The following is an 18,760-nucleotide window of genomic DNA, read 5'->3' as shown; positions in this document are numbered from 1 at the left end:
TAGAAAGTCTGAAAATAAAGTTCCTGAGAGTTTCTATAGGATTCCTTCCTGGAAGGGTAAGTGACAGCTCTCAGAGATATCAGAAATACTTGGCTCTTGAGAGAGCTATCATTGTATCCCATAACAGTCTCTCTTTTTCACCCTATTAGTTTTAAGTTAAGAGTTCCTGGGGCTCCTGGGTGGCTCAGTCGGTTGAGCATCTGACTGCAGCCTAAGTCTTGATCTCACAATTCATGAGTTTGAGCCCTGCGTTGAGTTCTGTGCTGACAGCTGGGAGTCTGGAACCTGCTTCAGATTCTGTGTGTGTGTGTGTGTGTGTGTGTGTGTGTGTGTGTGTGTGTGTCTCTGCTCCTCCCTTGCTCACACACTGTCTCTCTCTCAAAAATAAATAAACATTAAAAAAAAAGTTAAGAGTTCCTTACTCGGTTATCAAAAAGAATGAAATCTTGCCAATTGCAACAACATGGATGGAATTAGAGTGTATTATACTAAGTGAAATAAGTCAGTCAGGGAAAGACAAATATCATATGATTTCAATATATACAGAATTTAAGAAACAAAACAGAGGAACATAGGGGAAAGGAAGGAAAAATAAAATGAGATAAAAACAGAGAGGGAGGCAAACCATAAGGGACTCCTAAATACAGAGAACAAATTGAAGGTTGCTGGTGTGGAGGTGGGGGGGGGTGGGCTAAATGGGTGATGGGCATTAAGGAGGGCACTTGTCGAGATGAGCACTGGGTGTGATATGTAAGTGATGAATCACTAAATTCTGCTCCTGAAATCAATGCTACACTCTATGTTAACTAACTTGAATTGAGGAGCACCTGGGTGACTCAATCTGTTAAGCCTCCGACTTCAGCTCAGGTCATGATCTTGGGGTTCATGAGTTTGAGCCCTGTGTCACGCTCTAATGACAGCTCAGAGTCTAGAGACTGCTTCAGATTCTGTGTCTCCCTTTCTCTCTGTCCCCTCCTCCAGAAAAAAAATAAATAAACATTAAAAAAATTAACTAACTTGAATTTAAATATAAATAAATAAATATGTATGCACCATCTGACTTGGGGGGAAAAGTTCCTAATATCTAATTCTCCTCCCACAAAACATAATAGAATCCTTACTTTATATACATACATACATGTATCTTTTTAATATAATTTACTGTCAAATCGTTTTCCATACAACACCCAGTGCTCATCCCAACAAATGCCCTCCTCAATTCCCCTCCTTACTTTATACTGACTGTTCCCTTTTAAGCTCTATTCACATTAAAAGATCACAATTCACGAAAGAAGACTACCTTCCTGGGATAGAAAATGATGGCAAAGTTTTTTCCATCTCTTCTAAGTAGTGTGTGTTTTAACAGAACTTTAGTTTGATTCTGATTCTCATGGTTTTTTCCCAAGCTTACATCACTTTATAGTTTAGTTTTCTTGAATTGCCAGGCATACCACATAATGGTTACCATCCTGGTCATATAATCATAGTTCAACTCAGGATAGTCAGCCAAAACTACCACATTCTGAATGTTCCACTCCATGCATATGTTTTTACTTCTGCTCTTACTGAGATATTAGAGAAAATGGAAACACTGGTTTCCTAGGGATCTCTGCAACTAAGGAAGTTTGAAAAAACTTAGCGTGTCATATATATGTAATTACTTATGTGGTTTTACACATCAGTAACATTTATGATTCTCTTGATGAATGAATCACCAATCTAGTATTTTACTGATAATTTTCAATATTGACTAATTTGTGAATGAGCTCAAAAGTTTCACTGAATACGGTCCATTTTTAAAGCTTTGGTGTAAATAGCCTTATGCTTCCAAAATGAGAAGTTACTACTGAAACTATCAATGAAATTTCATTTGATATATTTCAAAATATGTCTCTTAGTATTTTGTAGAAAGTCACCGTGACTTCAGCCCTAAAAAGTAAGTTTGTTTTAAACTCCATGTGCTTTTCTCATTTCCCAGAGATTTATCAGTTACGTATGTTAGTGGGAGTTATAGACCCATTAATCTTGAACAGTTAGAGCAAAAATACTCCGGATTAGAAATTATTTTAGTTAACTGTAAGTCCCCATGTATGTTATCTAAGGATGACAAGTTTTTTTTCAGAAAATTGGAACGTGGCAAGATGAATTTGTACTGACACACTTAGTGCTTATATCCAGTGCTACAGACACACAACACTACTTAATTCACGTTCAGCCAGCATGTTTGTGCTCTCCACTGCACACTATGCCAGGGCCTAAAAATTAAAAACAAAATAAAAATCTTTTGCCCTTGGGGAGCTCCAAATCCAGTGGGACTGAGAAAGAATTGCAAGTGCTACAATCAAAGTGGGAGAACAGTGTTGTGGGAGCTCAAAGGAGTGAGTGACTAATCACAGAATCAAATTTCCCAGGGGTTCTATCTTCTCACCTTCTACTGTCTCCATGGTGAGCCAATTCATTCTCATGACTTCATCTATCACTCATGACTCACATGGCTCTGTTTCCCCCTGAGCCCTATCTTCCTGTATTCTGGCCCATAACTACTTACTTGGCATCTCAATGTGCAAATGCCACTGACACCCACAACACACACCAGCCTGAAAACCATTAGTCATCCTCAGCCCCAAATCTTCAATTCTTATTGTTACCTCTTTACTCACTTACGTCAGAAACCCAGTGGTCATAGCCGATGCTCTCTTCTAACTTCACTGCTGCACACGTTTTTCCTCTTCCCCTCTTCTCCTTCAGTGCTGTGTTAAGTCAACTCTGACTTATCTATCTATTCCCTAGGTGAATGCCAGAGCTTGTTAAACCGACACCCTCCTACTCAATAATCTTGTCTCCTTGAGTAGGCAGCTACCAATGAAGATGGGAGGAACTACTCTGCTTCAGAGTATTTGAAGTGGAGGGAATTTCATGCAGGAATCTGGTTACACAGGTAAAGGAAGAGCTGAGAAGACTACAGAGAACAGCAGGACAGCTTGGGACTAATAGTGCTGAGTCTCGCCCACTGACCTATGAGTTCCTGGAGGCAGGCAGGAAAAATGTGTTACTCAACTTTTTCTCCTCAGCATTTGGCATAATACAACTCATTAAGCATAGTAAAAAAACCATTAAATGTTGACACAGTGACTCAGTCATTCTAATACCCTAAGATCTTTTTGCCTCAGAAGTTTCTAGAAAATCATCCCTGCTGCAGGCCCAACATTTCAATATATCTTACCATGGAAACAACTCTAACCATTTGAGCTTCTGATTATTTAAACTTTAGAACATAAAGACATTTAAACTGACACTGGATGAAACATTAATTTTATCACATCCATTTGAAGAAATTGGATTTGTTGTGTAGAAAAATGTTTTTATATTTTTAAAGGCAATATGTCTTTGTACCTTCTACAGTAGATATTAAGTTACAAATGCTGAGGGGTGCCTGGGTGGCTTAGTCGGTTACACATCTGACTTTGGCTCAGGTCATGATCTCACGGTTTGTGGGTTCGAGCCCCAAGTTGGGCTCTGTGCTGACAACTCAGAGCCTGGAGCCTGCTTCGGATTCTGTGTTTCCCTCTTTCTCTGCCCCTCCCCCATTCATGTTCTGTCTCTGTCTGTCTCTCAAAAATAAATAAACATTAAAAAAAATTTAGATTACAAATGCTGAAATTCTTATATTGTACAGTCTCAGTCTCCAATAGTACTTCCAATAGTCTCGTAGTTCATTGCATCAGAACCCAAGTGCATTCTCTAGCTGTCACATCCCATGTCATCTGTGTGTTCATGTATCACAATGATCACAACGGCCTGTGTGATTTTCTTAGGTGCCTCTGATTTGGTACAAGGCTGTAACTCACTGTTTCTGTTTTCCCACGAGGTTGATTGACTCTAGAATTGTTCAGAACAAAACTCAAGACTGACAAAAAGCCTGACTGCCCAGATGGATAAACCAAATGGGGCTATTTAGGATAAGGCAAAGGTAAAGAAGACTATGTTCTCTGAGGCATAGTGCAAGGCTCCAGTGCGTGGGCAAAAAATCAATAATAAATGAGAATATGGGCTTTGGAAACAATGACAGTGCATGTATTTTAAAGGTACTGTAGCAAAACATGGCTAAGGAGTAAGCACAACAAACATATATAAATAGTTAACTTAATAGTAGACGATGTTAAGATAAAAGATTATAAATTAACGGCAAACCTGGAGATACAATAACGAATTTCCATGGCAGAATGTATTTAACGGTGACACTGATACAGAAACATTCATTTAAGCAGGAGGTTGCATTAGAAACAGATGTTGTGCGGTTCATTTCAATTACAACTTAAATTGGTTTATTTATCAGACCATTTTTCACTAAATTTTGTTTGCATGAGATGCAAGTTGTGTGGGTTGTTTCCCCCTATCTTTATAAGCTATACTACTTGTTGCCAGCATACACACCTAGTCTCCAGGTTACTTTTTTAAAATCTAATTTATTGTCAAATTGGCTAATATACAATATGTACAGTATGCTCTTGGTTTCGGGGGTAGATTCCGTGGTTCATCGCTTACATACAACACCCAGTGCTCATCCCAACAAGTGCCCTCCTTAATACTCATCACCCATTTTCTCCTCTTCCCCCACCCCCCATCCACCCTTAGTTTGTTCTCTGTATTTAAGACTCTTTTATGGTTTGCCTCCCTCCCTCTCTGTTTGTAACTATTTTTCCCCTTCCCTTCCCCCATGGTCTTCTGTTAAATTTCTCAAGATCCACATATGAGTGAAAACATATGATATCTGTCTTTCTCTGAGTGACTTATTTCACTTAGCATAATACCTTCCAGTTCCATCCACATTGCTGCAAATGGCATGATTTCATTCTTTCTCATTGCCAAGTAGTATTCCATCGTATATATAAGCCACATCTCTTTATACATTCATCAGTTGATGGACATTTAGACTCTTTCCATAATTTGGCTATTGTTGAAATCACTGCTATAGACATTGGGGTACATGTGTCTCTATGAATAAGCACTCCTGTATCCTTTGAATAAATTTCCAGGTTAACTTTTCTTCAGAATTGTCATTGCGTTTGATAGGGAATCGTCTTGATTAAAGTTAAATATCTTTTCCTCCTCTCTCTTTGCTCTTCCAGTTAAACAAAGCCAAATATGTCTCTCTTTTTGTTTTTCGGTCATTTTCCATCTCTGGGTCTCAAATTTCTCATAATACCTCCCTTTTTTGAAAACAGGAAGATAGGCCAGATGACTGAGGTTTTTGTTGGGTTTCCTTAATATGTGTAATTTTTTCTTAATTATATTCTGATATGGATGTTGATCAGCATCATTATTATGGCTTTTTTCTGATTGGAGAAAATAAAAATGAAGTTAACCAGCACAAAGAAAGCAGAGTTTATTGCAATGATATAAAGAGGGCTCCTAAGAGATTAAAGTATTAAACATGTCCACATGTCCAGACCTCATGAGAACTAGAAATAAGAAGTAAAAAGCCTTCATGAACTCAGTTGTTCATTCTCTCACAATGTCAGACTCTTCCTCTTACGGCTGTATTTCCCTTTCTCCGGTCGCTTTATGTGTAGGCTGGCTTCCTCTTTTTTTCGTAGTCTCTCTTCTCTCATAACCTCATAATAGCAGTGCAGCCCTAGTTCTATGTCATGACTTTTGCACTTAGTCCCACAGCTCCCGTCAGATTCTTTATGCAAGAGCTAATTTCTGGGAGAGGGCTCCGATTGGTTCATCTCATCTTTTTGATCCAGGCACAGGTTTATTTCCTGCCTGTGGATCAGCTGCTTTTAAATTAGGTATCTACTCTCTGTTCCCAAGGTGGGGGTGGTGGTGGGCGGGACAGGATCATGAGATTTCATTGTGGCCTTGTTCGGTCAGCAGGCAGGGCAGTTTCCATCCTAGAAGGGACCACAGAACTGGCAGGCAATGATGCACAGCTCTACCACAATCAGCTCTTAGGAAAAGCAGCCTTAGCTTTGGAAAGAGCACATATTAGAGTTCAACTAAACTGGCATGAATATTTTACAGGGAACATGGATTTGTGGTTGGGATGCTTTATAATGTATGTTCGAACTTGTGAAAGATAAAATATAAATGTGTGCGAGAGCACTGGTTCTTTTATACACACGAACACACACACACACACACACACACACACACACATACACATCCCCTTTCCTGAGAACAGTTTGAAAAGAAGGGATTGTTCGTATGATCCTTCTGTGTGGATGCAATATTACTAGACGTTAAAGCAATATTTTGTCTCTTCACTAACAAGTCAACCAGCCTGAGATGTGCTGGTTGTGGAGGCAGCTCATAAAAGACCACTTTTTTTAGCCCAGCATAACATCTAAGAGCTCATTCTGGTCACAGGCATACCCCAATAAAACACACAACTCTTTTTCCCTAATCCAATGCAAGATAATGCATTTTAACCAAATGATTTCTTATGGTAAAGTGGCAAATTATAAACCATCCAATGTCAGAATTACCTAGCACAAAGTTTTGAGGAATATGTTAAAAGCCCAAGTAGACCAGTGAATATACACAATTTTCATGGTAAATAATGGTAGAGGATTTTGAAATATTTTATTGATATTAAAAGGAAGGATATTTTCATCTAAGGAAGGGTTTCTTAGCTTTGGCACTATTAACATTTTGAGCCAGATAATTCTTTGTTGTGGGGTCTGTGCTGGGTAGTGCATTACATGTGTGTTGAGAGGGAGCACCCCTGGCCTCCGCCCACAGAGGCCAGTAGCACATATCATCACTCCCAGTTGTGACAACCAAAACCATCTCCAGACATTGCTATATGTCCTCTGGGAGCAACATTGCCTTGAGTTTGAAACCACTGATTTAACCTTTGTTCTCCACAAGAATTATTTATTTATTTATTTATTTATTTATTTAATATGAAATTTATTGTCAAATTGGTTTCCATACAACACCCAGTGCTCATCCCAACAGGTGCCCTCCTCAATACCCATCACCCACCCACCCCTCCCTCCCACCCCCCATCAACCCTCAGTTTGTTCTCAGTTTTTAAGAGTCTCTTATGGTTTGGCTCCCTCCATCTCTTTTTTTTTCCTTCCCCTCCCCCATGGTTTTTTTTTATGATAAATAATTTCTTATTCCCTTAACGTTTTTAGATTTATGAAAAATATGTCCTTTTGGAGTCTAATGGAGCACTACTGATTTGGTATCATCTGTCTTGCTTTTCCTCAATGAATCACATTCTCTCATGCCTGAATTAGCCTGACCAATTTCATTAGCCAACTCAAACCTGTTAATCCCATTAATTTGCTTCAGTGTCAGAGAATCCCTGATGGCCCATAGTTTTTAAATCCGTTGCTCTTCTTCCTCTCTCAGAGTAGCTTGCATACTTGAGAAATCTGGTTGAACACTTGTAAATACACCCAGAAGAAAAAAGGCTTTAGTGTTCTTGTTCAACGTATTGCTACCTTTAATTTCTTTCTGCAAGATTTTCCATTCTCCCTTGAGTGCTTACACCTTGATTCATAAAGAAATAATAGAAAATCTGGTGTACAAGACAACAAAATGCAGCAATTTTAAGCCTTCCTTTTCTGTCTAAAAACGTAGTATACAAAAACAAGTCATAGACTTTTACTATATTCAGATGTCATTGTTAATATTACTATTAAGATGCAGATAGAAAGAATAATTTCTTTAAAATACAGTACATCGTTTCTCTGACCTGTAAATAATAAATTCTCTCAGAGAGAATTGGCCTGTCTCGCGAGGTTGTAAGAACAAAATGTGATGGGGTTGGAAAGACTACAAAAACCACAGAGCCTCCTCCAGGAGAAAGAGATTATTGTGATGCTCGTACCATCATACAGATAGTACAAAAGAGACACGGCTGTATTTTCGGTCTTTCCATAATCATCATTATCACCACAACCAAACTACCATTCTCTTCCAAAAGTTTTCATTAAGGATATCAATCTCATATGTCCATATTTTCACTTATCATGGGAATGTCATGGATTAAGATAATAATGCTAGACATACATAAGACAAGGGCAGAAAACTACTTGTGCCACATCACCCACTTCCAAATGTAACATACAAGCATAAGTACATTTTCACTGAATTACTTCTTCTGGAAAATAGGGTAAATTACTGCTCTAATTTAGAAGCATGATGTGAAGTTTAGTCCTTATTTAGTAAAAAAAAAAAAAAGAGCGAGTTGTGGAGAGCAAAGATCTCACTGCATGTGTAGAATTCTCTCTTTACGGGAAACAAAACAGTTTCCAGAAAGGGAAAGGGAAAAGTCTATGCAAATGCACACACACACACACACACACACACACACACACACACACTCACACACACACACACATACACACACACGCACACTCAAATCTATGCAGAGATTACTCATGTTTACATTATTTTCTCCTTTCTACTCTCCGTTGTTTACTTACCACAAACTCATATTTTAATTATAGCATTTATTATCATTATAATCCTTTATAAGTTTTCCCCCATCACATATTAAAACTTTATTGAGGGAAAGTTGGTGTAAGGATTTTGCCCCATGTTCTAATTGTGAGGAAATCCTTTGTATCACCTGTGAAGGTCTGGAAGCTAATGGCTATTCAGCATGAGTACTAAAACATGTTTTCCACTGCTGACTCTGCTGATCATCATGGCAAAGTTTACAATAACATGTCTTTGGATAGTTATTACTTTTCTTACATTGGCTGAATTACAAATAAGAACCGAACACCCAGACTTACAATTGATCACATAAAATTGCTTATTTTTGTGGTCATTGGGGTCCTTCTGCCTGTAAGTTTTTTTTCATAAACATCTCTTTAAAAATAGAAATGCTTATGAAAATGAATATGCACACTCAAAGTAATTTGGAAGTATGATATCAATCTTTAAATAGCAATAATTTTGAAGATCATATATTTGTTTAGCACATTACAGTTTCTAAAGAGCTTTCACCATAATTTCCCAAGTAATGTTCACAATACATTGTGAGTGCTAGTAAATGATATTATTTTCATCTTTAAAATGAGGCATCTGATTGGGCATCTGGGTGGCTCAGTCATTTAAGCATCAGACTTCGGCTCAGGTCATGATCTCATGGTTTGTGGTTCTGAGCCCGGTGTCGGGCTCTGTGCTGACAGCTCGGAGCCTGGAGCCTGCTTTGGATTCTGTCTCATTCTCTATCTGCCCCACCCCCACTTGTGCTCTGTCTCTCTCTGTCTCTCAAAAATAAATAGATGTTAAACAAAATTAAGATTAATTAATTAATTAATTTTAAAGAACGAGGCATCAGAGATACAAGGGGTTAAGTTAGTTACTCATGTTACATAGGTCCACATGTCATAGGCTTTGGAATCAAGGTATTTTGAAATCTAAGGCCCAGAATCTGTTCAATTCATTTTTCCTCCAAAAAGGTGCTATGGTAAAAAATTGAAGAGAATGCAAATGCGAATAGTAGCGGTTGAGAAAGGAAGTGTATGTAACCCTGTGGATTTTCTTTTCTGTTAAATGAAGGTAAAGTAGAAGGAGATTTTAGAGCTTTAAGGGATATTGTGTGATTAATAGTGAAGAGCTAATGTCCTTGTCATTGAACAAGAAAGAATGGCTTTGAATTATTGCAAGATGCCACTTGAGTAAACAGTGTGAGTGTTCTTGAGTATAATGGTTAAAGGACATTGGAGCTCATTATCCAGAATGAATATTGTCTTATATTTTGGGATATTTCAGAAATGGCATACAGATCCATAAAGGGATCTATATAAAGTGCGGTTTGCCCAGATGTAAGGCCCGATGTGAATCAATGTTTCTCAATTAGTGGTATATGCAACAATGGCAGGACACAGACATTGTTCAGGAGTTATGTAGTGTTTTCTTAACTGTCGCTAAAATATTCACAATCACTACTGACAGATAAATATCCTTTAAAAGAAAAAGGGAACTCTTTTTATTATATTGAGACTCACATCTTAAAGACTTCATGATTTTACTGCTACCATTTTTTAATGGACAATTACACTTTATAGTAATGAAGTTCTTTAAAAACAGACAACAACTAAAACTCTAAGATAATCATCACAGTCCCTTTCCAGTAGCTTGATCTATTTATTGAACCCAAATCTTCCTGACTCTCACTGCCAGGGGAAACTTGGGCAGAAAAAAAATGCACAAAGGGAAGTCCTTAGTGTTATCTTGTACAAGAGGTTTGGAAACAAACTCAAATACAAACCCAACTCTGACGTCAAACCAATTTCTACACTTGATCTTAGCCAAAAGGCTGAGAAGCGATCCCAATTTCTAAAGCAAAGCAAGAGTGAGGTAAGAGAGAAATGGCTGAGCAGTTCCACAGCTGATTTCAGTTCTCAGGCCAAAATGATTGTCTCCATCCAAAGGTGATTTTTAGTATCAATAGACAAGTTGTAATTTGCTAGAAAGATCCAGATAATGGTAATTGATGACCCTTATAAGACAAACAGCAGTATTCATTCAAGAGACAATTTAGAAAACACCCTCTCCTTTTAAGTGCATACATTTTTAAGTTATTATTGAGCACACATTCCCCTCCAAAACGGTACCATAACTATAATATCCAGATGTTAATTTTTGTGAACATGGATCTTTCAGTACAACTTTCCTTTGTGACCCTCCTCGTGATCATGACCTTAACTCCAAACCTTAAAATTCATTTAAATGGATTTACCCTACATTGGAGGGAATTCTTGTCCACACATTCAATTATTACTCCAACACTTGTAACCTACTGGTTGTCCCATACTTGGAGGTGAAAATTTCAGTGTATTCAAGTGTAACTTCCTCAGGGACAGCAGGACAGTGGATCTCTGGGATTTCACAATACTACGTATTATCACTTTCATACAGAAGGCCTTTGATGACGGCGATGAGAGTCCAATTTTTTGTTTCCTTTATTTCACAGGATTATACACTCACCATGTATTTCCAGCAATCTTGGAAAGACAAAAGGCTTTCTTATTCTGGAATCCCACTAAATCTCACGCTAGACAACAGGGTAGCTGACCAACTCTGGGTGCCAGACACCTACTTTCTGAATGACAAGAAATCATTTGTGCATGGGGTTACAGTGAAGAATCGAATGATCCGACTGCATCCTGATGGAACAGTTCTCTACGGACTCCGGTAAATGACTTTGTGTTGTATGATTCACTGTTGCTGCTGCTGTTGTTATTGTTGTTATGTTTTATTTTTTACTTTTGGAAATGGGCAGAGGGAAGATAAGCAAGTAGGAGAATATATAGACACTTTCATCTATGTAACAAAGTTATATTAAAGACCAGAAAAAACTCTTTTGGAATCATTTGAACTAAGTCTAGGCAACTTTGTTCATCAAGGTAAGTGAATTATTTGCCCTAAACTTCAAATAATAAACATAGGAATAAGAAAATGTATGTTTGCCAGATTTTATATCTAACTTACTGTAGAAGTTATATCCTTTTTTAGCAAATTGCTTGATTACCTCAGAGCCACACAGGCTGAACTGAAATGTGTTCTAAGTATTGGGTATAGCTACTTAATTATGAAAGAGAATTGGGAACAATACTTTGAAGAAGGAGGAAAATATTTTGTAGTGACTTTGAGAAGATTCATACTGTTTTCATTCCCTTAAGTCTCTCTTTCAGTGTTTGTATTTAGGTATATGATCCATATGGAATTAATTTTTGTGTTTCATGTAAGGTAGAGGTTGAGATTTAATTTTTTTCCATATGAATATCCAATTTTATAATTTATTGAAAATATTTTTCTTCTCACACCAGATTGTGTTGTTGCCTTTGACTGGATAAGTGGGGGGGGGGGGGTCTAATTCTAGGCTTTATTCTATTCCATTGTTCTATTTGTTGATTCACCAGCAGTATCACACTATTTTAATTACAATATGATAAATCATGAAGTAGTGTAAGTCCTCCAACTTTGTATTTATTCTTTAAGACTGCTATAGATATTCTAGACCATTTGCTTCTACCTATAACTTGTAGAATCAACTTGTTGATTTCTACCTGAAAGCATCTGCTGGAATTATAATTGAGATTGCATTGACTCTATAGATCAATTTGGGGAGAATCAGTATCTTAAAATGATCTAACACTCTAATCCGTGAACATGATATATCTTCACTTCTTTAGGTTACCTTTAATTTATATCAACAATAACTTGCACCATAGTGGATTTTGTTTTGTTTGTTTTTAAGAATCAAGTATAAAAGAGGTATCATATACTTATTATTAACCCTCATTTGGTTATGGGTTTATTAAAAATTTTAAGACTAAAATTCAAATCAACTTCCCATTTTACCAAAGAAATACCTGAATTGTGACATTATTGTAAGATATGTAGAGTGGTGGTTCTTTAACCTTTGTTGTCACCTTTAAAAAAAAGAAAACAAACCTTTGTTGTCACCTTATCCTTTTGGGAAACTGTTGATAGCTATATCCACAAACTCATGTATGCCCCAAATTTTCCTATTATTTTAGAGTCTTTATAAGCCCCCTAAAATTCTTCACACACCGCCAACACTAAGCTAAAACTCTAGGTAAAGGATAAAATCATACAACTAATTTCTGTACATTCACAAATACCCCAGAACACTATGCAAGTGAAAAAAAAAAAACTAGATGTGTGATAAAACTTCTGAACTTAACCCAGTGGTTGACTATGTAGTTGATAGATTTGGACTTTATTTACATAGTAAAATAGATTCAGATAAAAATAATGTTTGGAATTTCTTCACTCTTTCAGTACCCCCAAAATCTTTTGACTCTAGTTTAAAAATCTCTGACCTAGGGGCGCCTGGGTGGCTCAGTTGGTTGAGTGTCCGACTTCAGCTCAGGTCATGATCTTACAGTTAGTGAGTTCAAACCCCACGTCAGGCTCTGTGCTGACAGCTCAGAGCCTGGTGTCTGCTTCAGATTCTGTGTCTCCCTCTCTCTCTGCCCCTCCCACACTCATGTTTTCTCTCTCTCTCTGTATCAAAAACAAATAAACATTAAAAAAAATTTTTTTAATCTCTGGCCTAAAAGTCTCTGAGAAAAATGGCAAAATAAACCAACAATTCCCTTGAGTGTATTGATAGTGACTCCTGATGAAATCTACTAATCCAAGATCAGTGGTGATGTTAATAAAGGTATATACCCTAGAAATCAGTTGTAATTTTTTGCCACCTATGAAACTTCTATCAGATATAGCCAAGGTGTAAAAGGGACAAATCACTCTTCTAAAGTATTCTGGGAGAATAATTTCACAACCCAACTTAGTAAGCTAATCAATCACACGTATGATCACTTTATGTGATTAGTCAAGAATGCATAAAAAGTTGTTTTTGATTTTAAAAAAAGGCAATCAGGTGTTTACAGGCAAGAAAGTGGGTTGCAATCTCAGTTTACAGAATCTCACTTCAGGCATTTCTCAAATTATTGGCAGCCTCTACCAATGGGAATTGATGTAAAGGAAGAAAAACATTTGAGAATCTTGAAATTGAACACACCTCATTTTAAACAAATAAAACTGAGGCACAAAATGGCAAGGACCGTTTCTAAGCACCTTGTCTATCTAAGGGATTGGGACTAAAATGTAGGCGTCCTGACTCCCATAGTTGTGCTCTTTCACTGCCTTTCAAACACACTTAGAAGAAAACACCTCCTTCCTAGTTGTCCAACCTTGCTCTTTCCTCTTGGGAGCCAACCCAGACTTGGAGCCCGCAAACAGATCTACCAAGGGAAAACACAAACCCTTTGTCTATTATGCGGACCCTGATTTCTTTTAGGCACCAGCATTCTCCATAAGAACCTCACACCACTTCTGATCTCCTTCTCCTCCCTGTCTTCTTCCCTACTTCTTGCCTCACAGGTTTATTTTTCTTTTTCTGGAGGTTATAAACATCCTGGAGAAACCATAAGCTCTAGCAAAGAAAGCATGACTTCTGGAGTCAGAGGACCAAAAGCGGGCTCAAATTCCAGCATTTCTGATTGTTTAACCTTGCACAAGTTATACAAATTTACTGAATCTACAATAATGGGCTAATAACCCCTTATTCATTGTTGGGAAATTCTTATTAAATAATGAATATGTTAATATATGGTGAATTCTAAATTGTATTTTTCTAAAGTCATTGTGCCTTATATAGCTATATTAGGTGCTGGAGGGTGGTTTTCTAACTCTCAAGAATATCAGTGACCAGAACAGAGATACAGTTATCCAATTAAAAAAAATCATTGAGTACCTGTATATGTTCATATACTCACTGTTCTGGCCCTGGAAATGATTCCCCAGAAGCCTGATAGAAATTTGTCATTATGGCAAAGGGGAAATCACCAGCGACTATGAGTCAAGAGACTTGTGGCTGAACTAGATTGTGCCCTTAAGTAAGCTATTTCCTCCTCTGGGCTTTGGATCCCTCAGTTTTAAAGGGAAGAGATTGCATAAAATTATACCTAAATTCCCTTCCAAATCTAACTTCCATTGCTTCTCTTATCCTATATATTAAGGAATGTTTATTTTAATCCCTCTGATATAACATTTTCTAGTCTTAGAAATGACAACCTGTATTTTTTTTCTTTGTAATTGACTTTTCAAGAATAACTGCCATATATCACTCCCTAGCACATGTACTAGAAAATCCTTATCATACAACATATGTATTGGCATATTTATAGCTGTACTTATTTTAGATACGGGTATTCAGGAGAATGAAATTTCTTGCCTTATCCCTTTTCATAAGTCCAGCTAATAGTCATTATGAAATGAGACCATATACTAATGGGTTGTTTTTAGCAATGATGGGATCAATGGGATTTTCTGAATGTCCCTGAAAGCCCCTTTAACCAGGTATTCCATAATCATAAGACTATATCATTAAGCTAAATAAAATTTTTTCTATATTCAAACTCAGTATGAGATGTTAAAACTTAATGTATTTGAAGCCGCAAGAATAGAGTTGGTTGTTTTCTATTTTTGTGAACTATGTCAAATCAGATTTTATACACAGGGAATGACACACAGTTGCGTTAACACTCTAAAATAACAGGGTGGTGTCTGATGTAAGTCTAGTGCTTTTGGAGGAACCAGACTGCAGTGCAACAGGCATTCAGCAAATTGAAGAGACTCCATTCCTCATGTTTTTTGCTCTCAGGTTACCTCTGCAGTGACAAAATGCATTACACCAAGCAACAGCCCCATCGTCACTATTGCTTCCTCTTCCATTTTGCTAGGGGTCTAAATAAAAGAGGTCTGTGATGTGCTGTGAGATGTGGCAGGAGACCGGAATTTATGACTATGTCCCATGATCACCACCCTGCTCCTTTCAAAGCACATTATGTCATTTCCTTTCTTTTTTATAATATGTTTATTGTCAAGTTGGTTTCCATACAACACTCAGTGCTCATCCCAAAAGGTGCCCTCCTCAATACCCATCACCCACCCTCCCCTCCCTCCTAACCCCTCATCAACCCTCAGTTTGTTCTCAGTTTTTTAAGAGTCTCTTATGCTTTGGCTCTCTCCCTCTCTAACCTCTTTTTTTTTTTTCTTCCCCTCACCCATGGACTTCTGTTAAGTTTCTCAGGATCCACATAAGAGTGAAAACATATGGTATCTGTCTTTCTCTGTATGACTTATTTCACTTAGAATAACACTCTCCAGTTCCATCCACGTTGCTACAAAAGGCCATATTTCATTCTTTCTCATTGCCACGTAGTATTCCATTGTGTATATGAACCACAATTTTTTATCCATTTGTCAGTTGATGGACATTTAGGCTCTTTCCATAATTTGGCTGTTGTTGAGAGAGCTGCTATAAATATTGGGGTACAAGTGCCCCTATGCATCAGTACTCCTGTATCCTTTGGGTAAATTCCTAGCAGTGCTACTGCTGGGTCATAGGGTAGGTCTATTTTTAATTTTTTGAGGAACCTCCACACTGTTTTCCAAGAGCGGCTGCACCAATTTGCATTCCCACCAACAGTGCAAGAGGGTTCCCGTTTCTCCACATTCTCTCCAGCATCTATAGTCTCCTGATTTGTTCATTTTGGCCACTCTGACCAGCGTGAGGTGATATCTGAGTGTGGTTTTGATTTGTATTTCCCTGATGAGGAGCGACATTGAGCATCTTTTCATGTGCCTCTTGGCCATCTGGATGTCTTCATTAGAGAAGTGTCTATTCATGTTTTCTGCCCATTTCTTCACTGGATTATTTGTTTTTTGGGTGTGGAGTTTGGTGAGCTCTTTATAGATTTTTGGATACTAGCCCTTTGTCCGATATGTCATTTGCAAATATCTTTTCCCATTCTGTTGGTTGCCTTTTAGTTTTGTTGATTGTTTCCTTTGCTGTGCAGAAGCTTTTTATCTTCATGAGGTCCCAATAGTTCATTTTTGCTTTTAATTCCCTTGCCTTTGGAGATGTGTCAAGTAAGAAATTGCTGCAGCTGAGGTCAGAGAGGTTTTTTCCTGCTTTATCCTCTAGAGTTTTGATGGTTTCCTGTCTCACATTCAGGTCCTTTATCCATTTTGAGTGTGTTTTTCTGAATGGTGTAAGAAAGTGGTCTAGTTTCAATCTTCTGCATGTTGCTGTCCAGTTCTCCCAGCACCATTTGTTAAAGAGACTGTCTTTTTTCCATAGAATGTTCTTTCCTGCTTTGTCAAAGATTAGTTGGCCATACTTATGTGGATCTAATTCTGGAGTTTCTATTCTGTTCCATTGGTCTATGTGTCTGTTTTTGTGCCAATACCATGCTGTCTTGATGATTACAGCTTTGTAGTTGAGGCTAAAGTCTGGGATTGTGATGCCTCCTGCTTTGGTCTTCTTCTTCAAAATTACTTTGGCTATTCGGGGCCTTTTGTGGTTCCATACAAATTTTAGGACTGCTTGTTCTAGCTTTGAGAAGAATGCTGGTGCAATTTTGTGTTCTCAGTTTTTAAGAGTCTTTTATGGTTTGTCTCCCTCCCTCTCAAACTTTTTTTTTTCCTTCCCCGCCCCCATAGTCTTCTGTTAAGTTTCTCAGGATCCACATAAGAGTGAAAACATATGGTATCTGTCTTTCTCTGTATGACTTATTTCACTTACCATAACACTCTCCAGTTCCATCCATGTTGCTACAAAGGGCCATATTTCATTCTTTCTCATTGCCACGTAGTACTCCATTGTGTATATAAGCCACAATTTCTTTATCCATTCATCAGTTGATGGACATTTAGGCTCTTTCCATAATTTGGCCGCTTTGGAAAACAGTGTGGAGGTTCCCCAAAAAGTTAAAAATAGATCTACCCTATGACCCAGCAATAGCACTGCTAGAAATTTACCCAAGGGATACAGGAGTGCTGGTGGATAGGGGCACCTGTACCCCAATGTTTATAGCAACACTTTCAACAATAGCCAAATTATGATGTCATTTCCTTTCTTACTCAAAAGTGGAGACCAAACAACCAAATTCCTCAGTGTCATGCATCGAATCCTTAAGCTTCTGTCTTCCTACCTTCCATTTAACTCTGAGGGAGATTTTCTCCTCTTTTGAAGGCCAGTCTCTCCACGTATGCATTTAATTTTATTGCTGCACACTCTTTTCAGACTTTGATCCCTGCTTTTAGCGAATCTTCAGTCTTCCCTCTCCATGGGTTCCTTCCCCTTGGTTTTGTCCTCAAATCGGTCCTCTCACACTTCACCTCTTTGGTTTCCTCTACTCCCTCACCATTTACACCTTGGTCTCCAAAACCCTGGCTGCCGCCCATGGTGCTTTCCTAAAACAGCTCTGTCCAAAATTAACAGCACTGTTGCTGGTTCTCAATCTATACTCCTGACTTCTCTGCATGATTTAAAAGTGGTGACGGACCTCGACTTCAGGACTTCCAAGACCTGCCCCCAAGTTTTTAATTATTGCTCTTCTTTTGGTCTTTTTGCTATTCCCTCACCAGTTGCTCTCTTGCTTCTAGTGAGCTAGAAAGATTCCTTGAGTTTTGACCAACTCACTGATGTGACAGCTTAGATATCTAAAATCCCAATTTATTGAGCTCAGAAAAATATTTGTAATTACTTACTGAGCATTTGTATCTGGATGCCCACCCGGCCAGATACTCCTGACATGGCCCTTATTTCCCTATTATCTGTTTTTCCTAAAACCAGGTTCTCCTCCTTACACAGCTGTTAACAAAAGCCATCATTCTCCAAGTCAATAGGGATATACTTGTAGGCAGTTTTGCCTGTACATCTCTTTTGTCCCGAGGTCCAATCTGTTGCTTCCACTCTGCTGTATCTCAGCTATGTCCATTTGCAAACCATTTCCATCATCTCACTTAACATCCTCACTGTCTGTCACTTCCTGGCCAATTTCCTGTCACAGTTTTTCTTGTTCTCATCACTGCCATCTTATTCCTACAGCCCACGTCAGATCAAATCACTCCCACATGAAAAAAAAATGTCTCCACAGTCCCTATAAAATTACATTTTCATTCTTCTGTCTATAATCTAAGACTGTCTATATGTCACCAAACAACTTGCCCACATAATCAGCCATTTTCTTCCTCTCTGAAACCTAAACTTTTATAAAACAACTTACTTGTTTTCTCTAAACACATGCAGGGTGTTTCAAACTCAAGTATGACCCAAATATATGACCCAAATAGATTATATTGATACTAAAGAATGATTTGCTATTTACCTGAAATTCAAATTTCACTAGGTATCCTGTATTTTATCTGACAACCTTACAGCCCTGCTGAGATGCCCTTC

The 18,760-nt window shown here is 37.9% G+C and overlaps 1 protein-coding gene and 1 non-coding gene across 3 annotated transcripts in view; one reads left to right on the top strand and one right to left on the bottom strand.

Moving 5' to 3' along the window:
* The window catches only part of GABRB1 (gamma-aminobutyric acid type A receptor subunit beta1), a 373,556-nt gene that overhangs the window by 124,183 nt on the left and 230,613 nt on the right, over positions 1-18,760 (top strand). For both annotated transcript variants that reach the window (XM_042984593.1, XM_015534761.2), the window contains exon 4: positions 10,952-11,172. In XM_042984593.1, coding sequence (XP_042840527.1) covers positions 10,952-11,172 — 221 coding nt within the window. The remainder of the gene's footprint in view (positions 1-10,951; positions 11,173-18,760) is intronic.
* On the bottom strand, positions 10,123-10,306 carry LOC122238304. Its single transcript, XR_006217231.1, has one exon. It is a non-coding gene; the product is annotated as a U2 spliceosomal RNA (small nuclear RNA).

The sequence above is a fragment of the Panthera tigris genome, chromosome B1, assembly GCF_018350195.1.
Source record: "Panthera tigris isolate Pti1 chromosome B1, P.tigris_Pti1_mat1.1, whole genome shotgun sequence".
In the NCBI taxonomy this organism is placed as follows: domain Eukaryota; kingdom Metazoa; phylum Chordata; class Mammalia; order Carnivora; family Felidae; genus Panthera; species Panthera tigris.
Note: the sequence above shows the minus strand (reverse complement) of the source record. Positions and strands in the feature narration are given on the sequence as shown.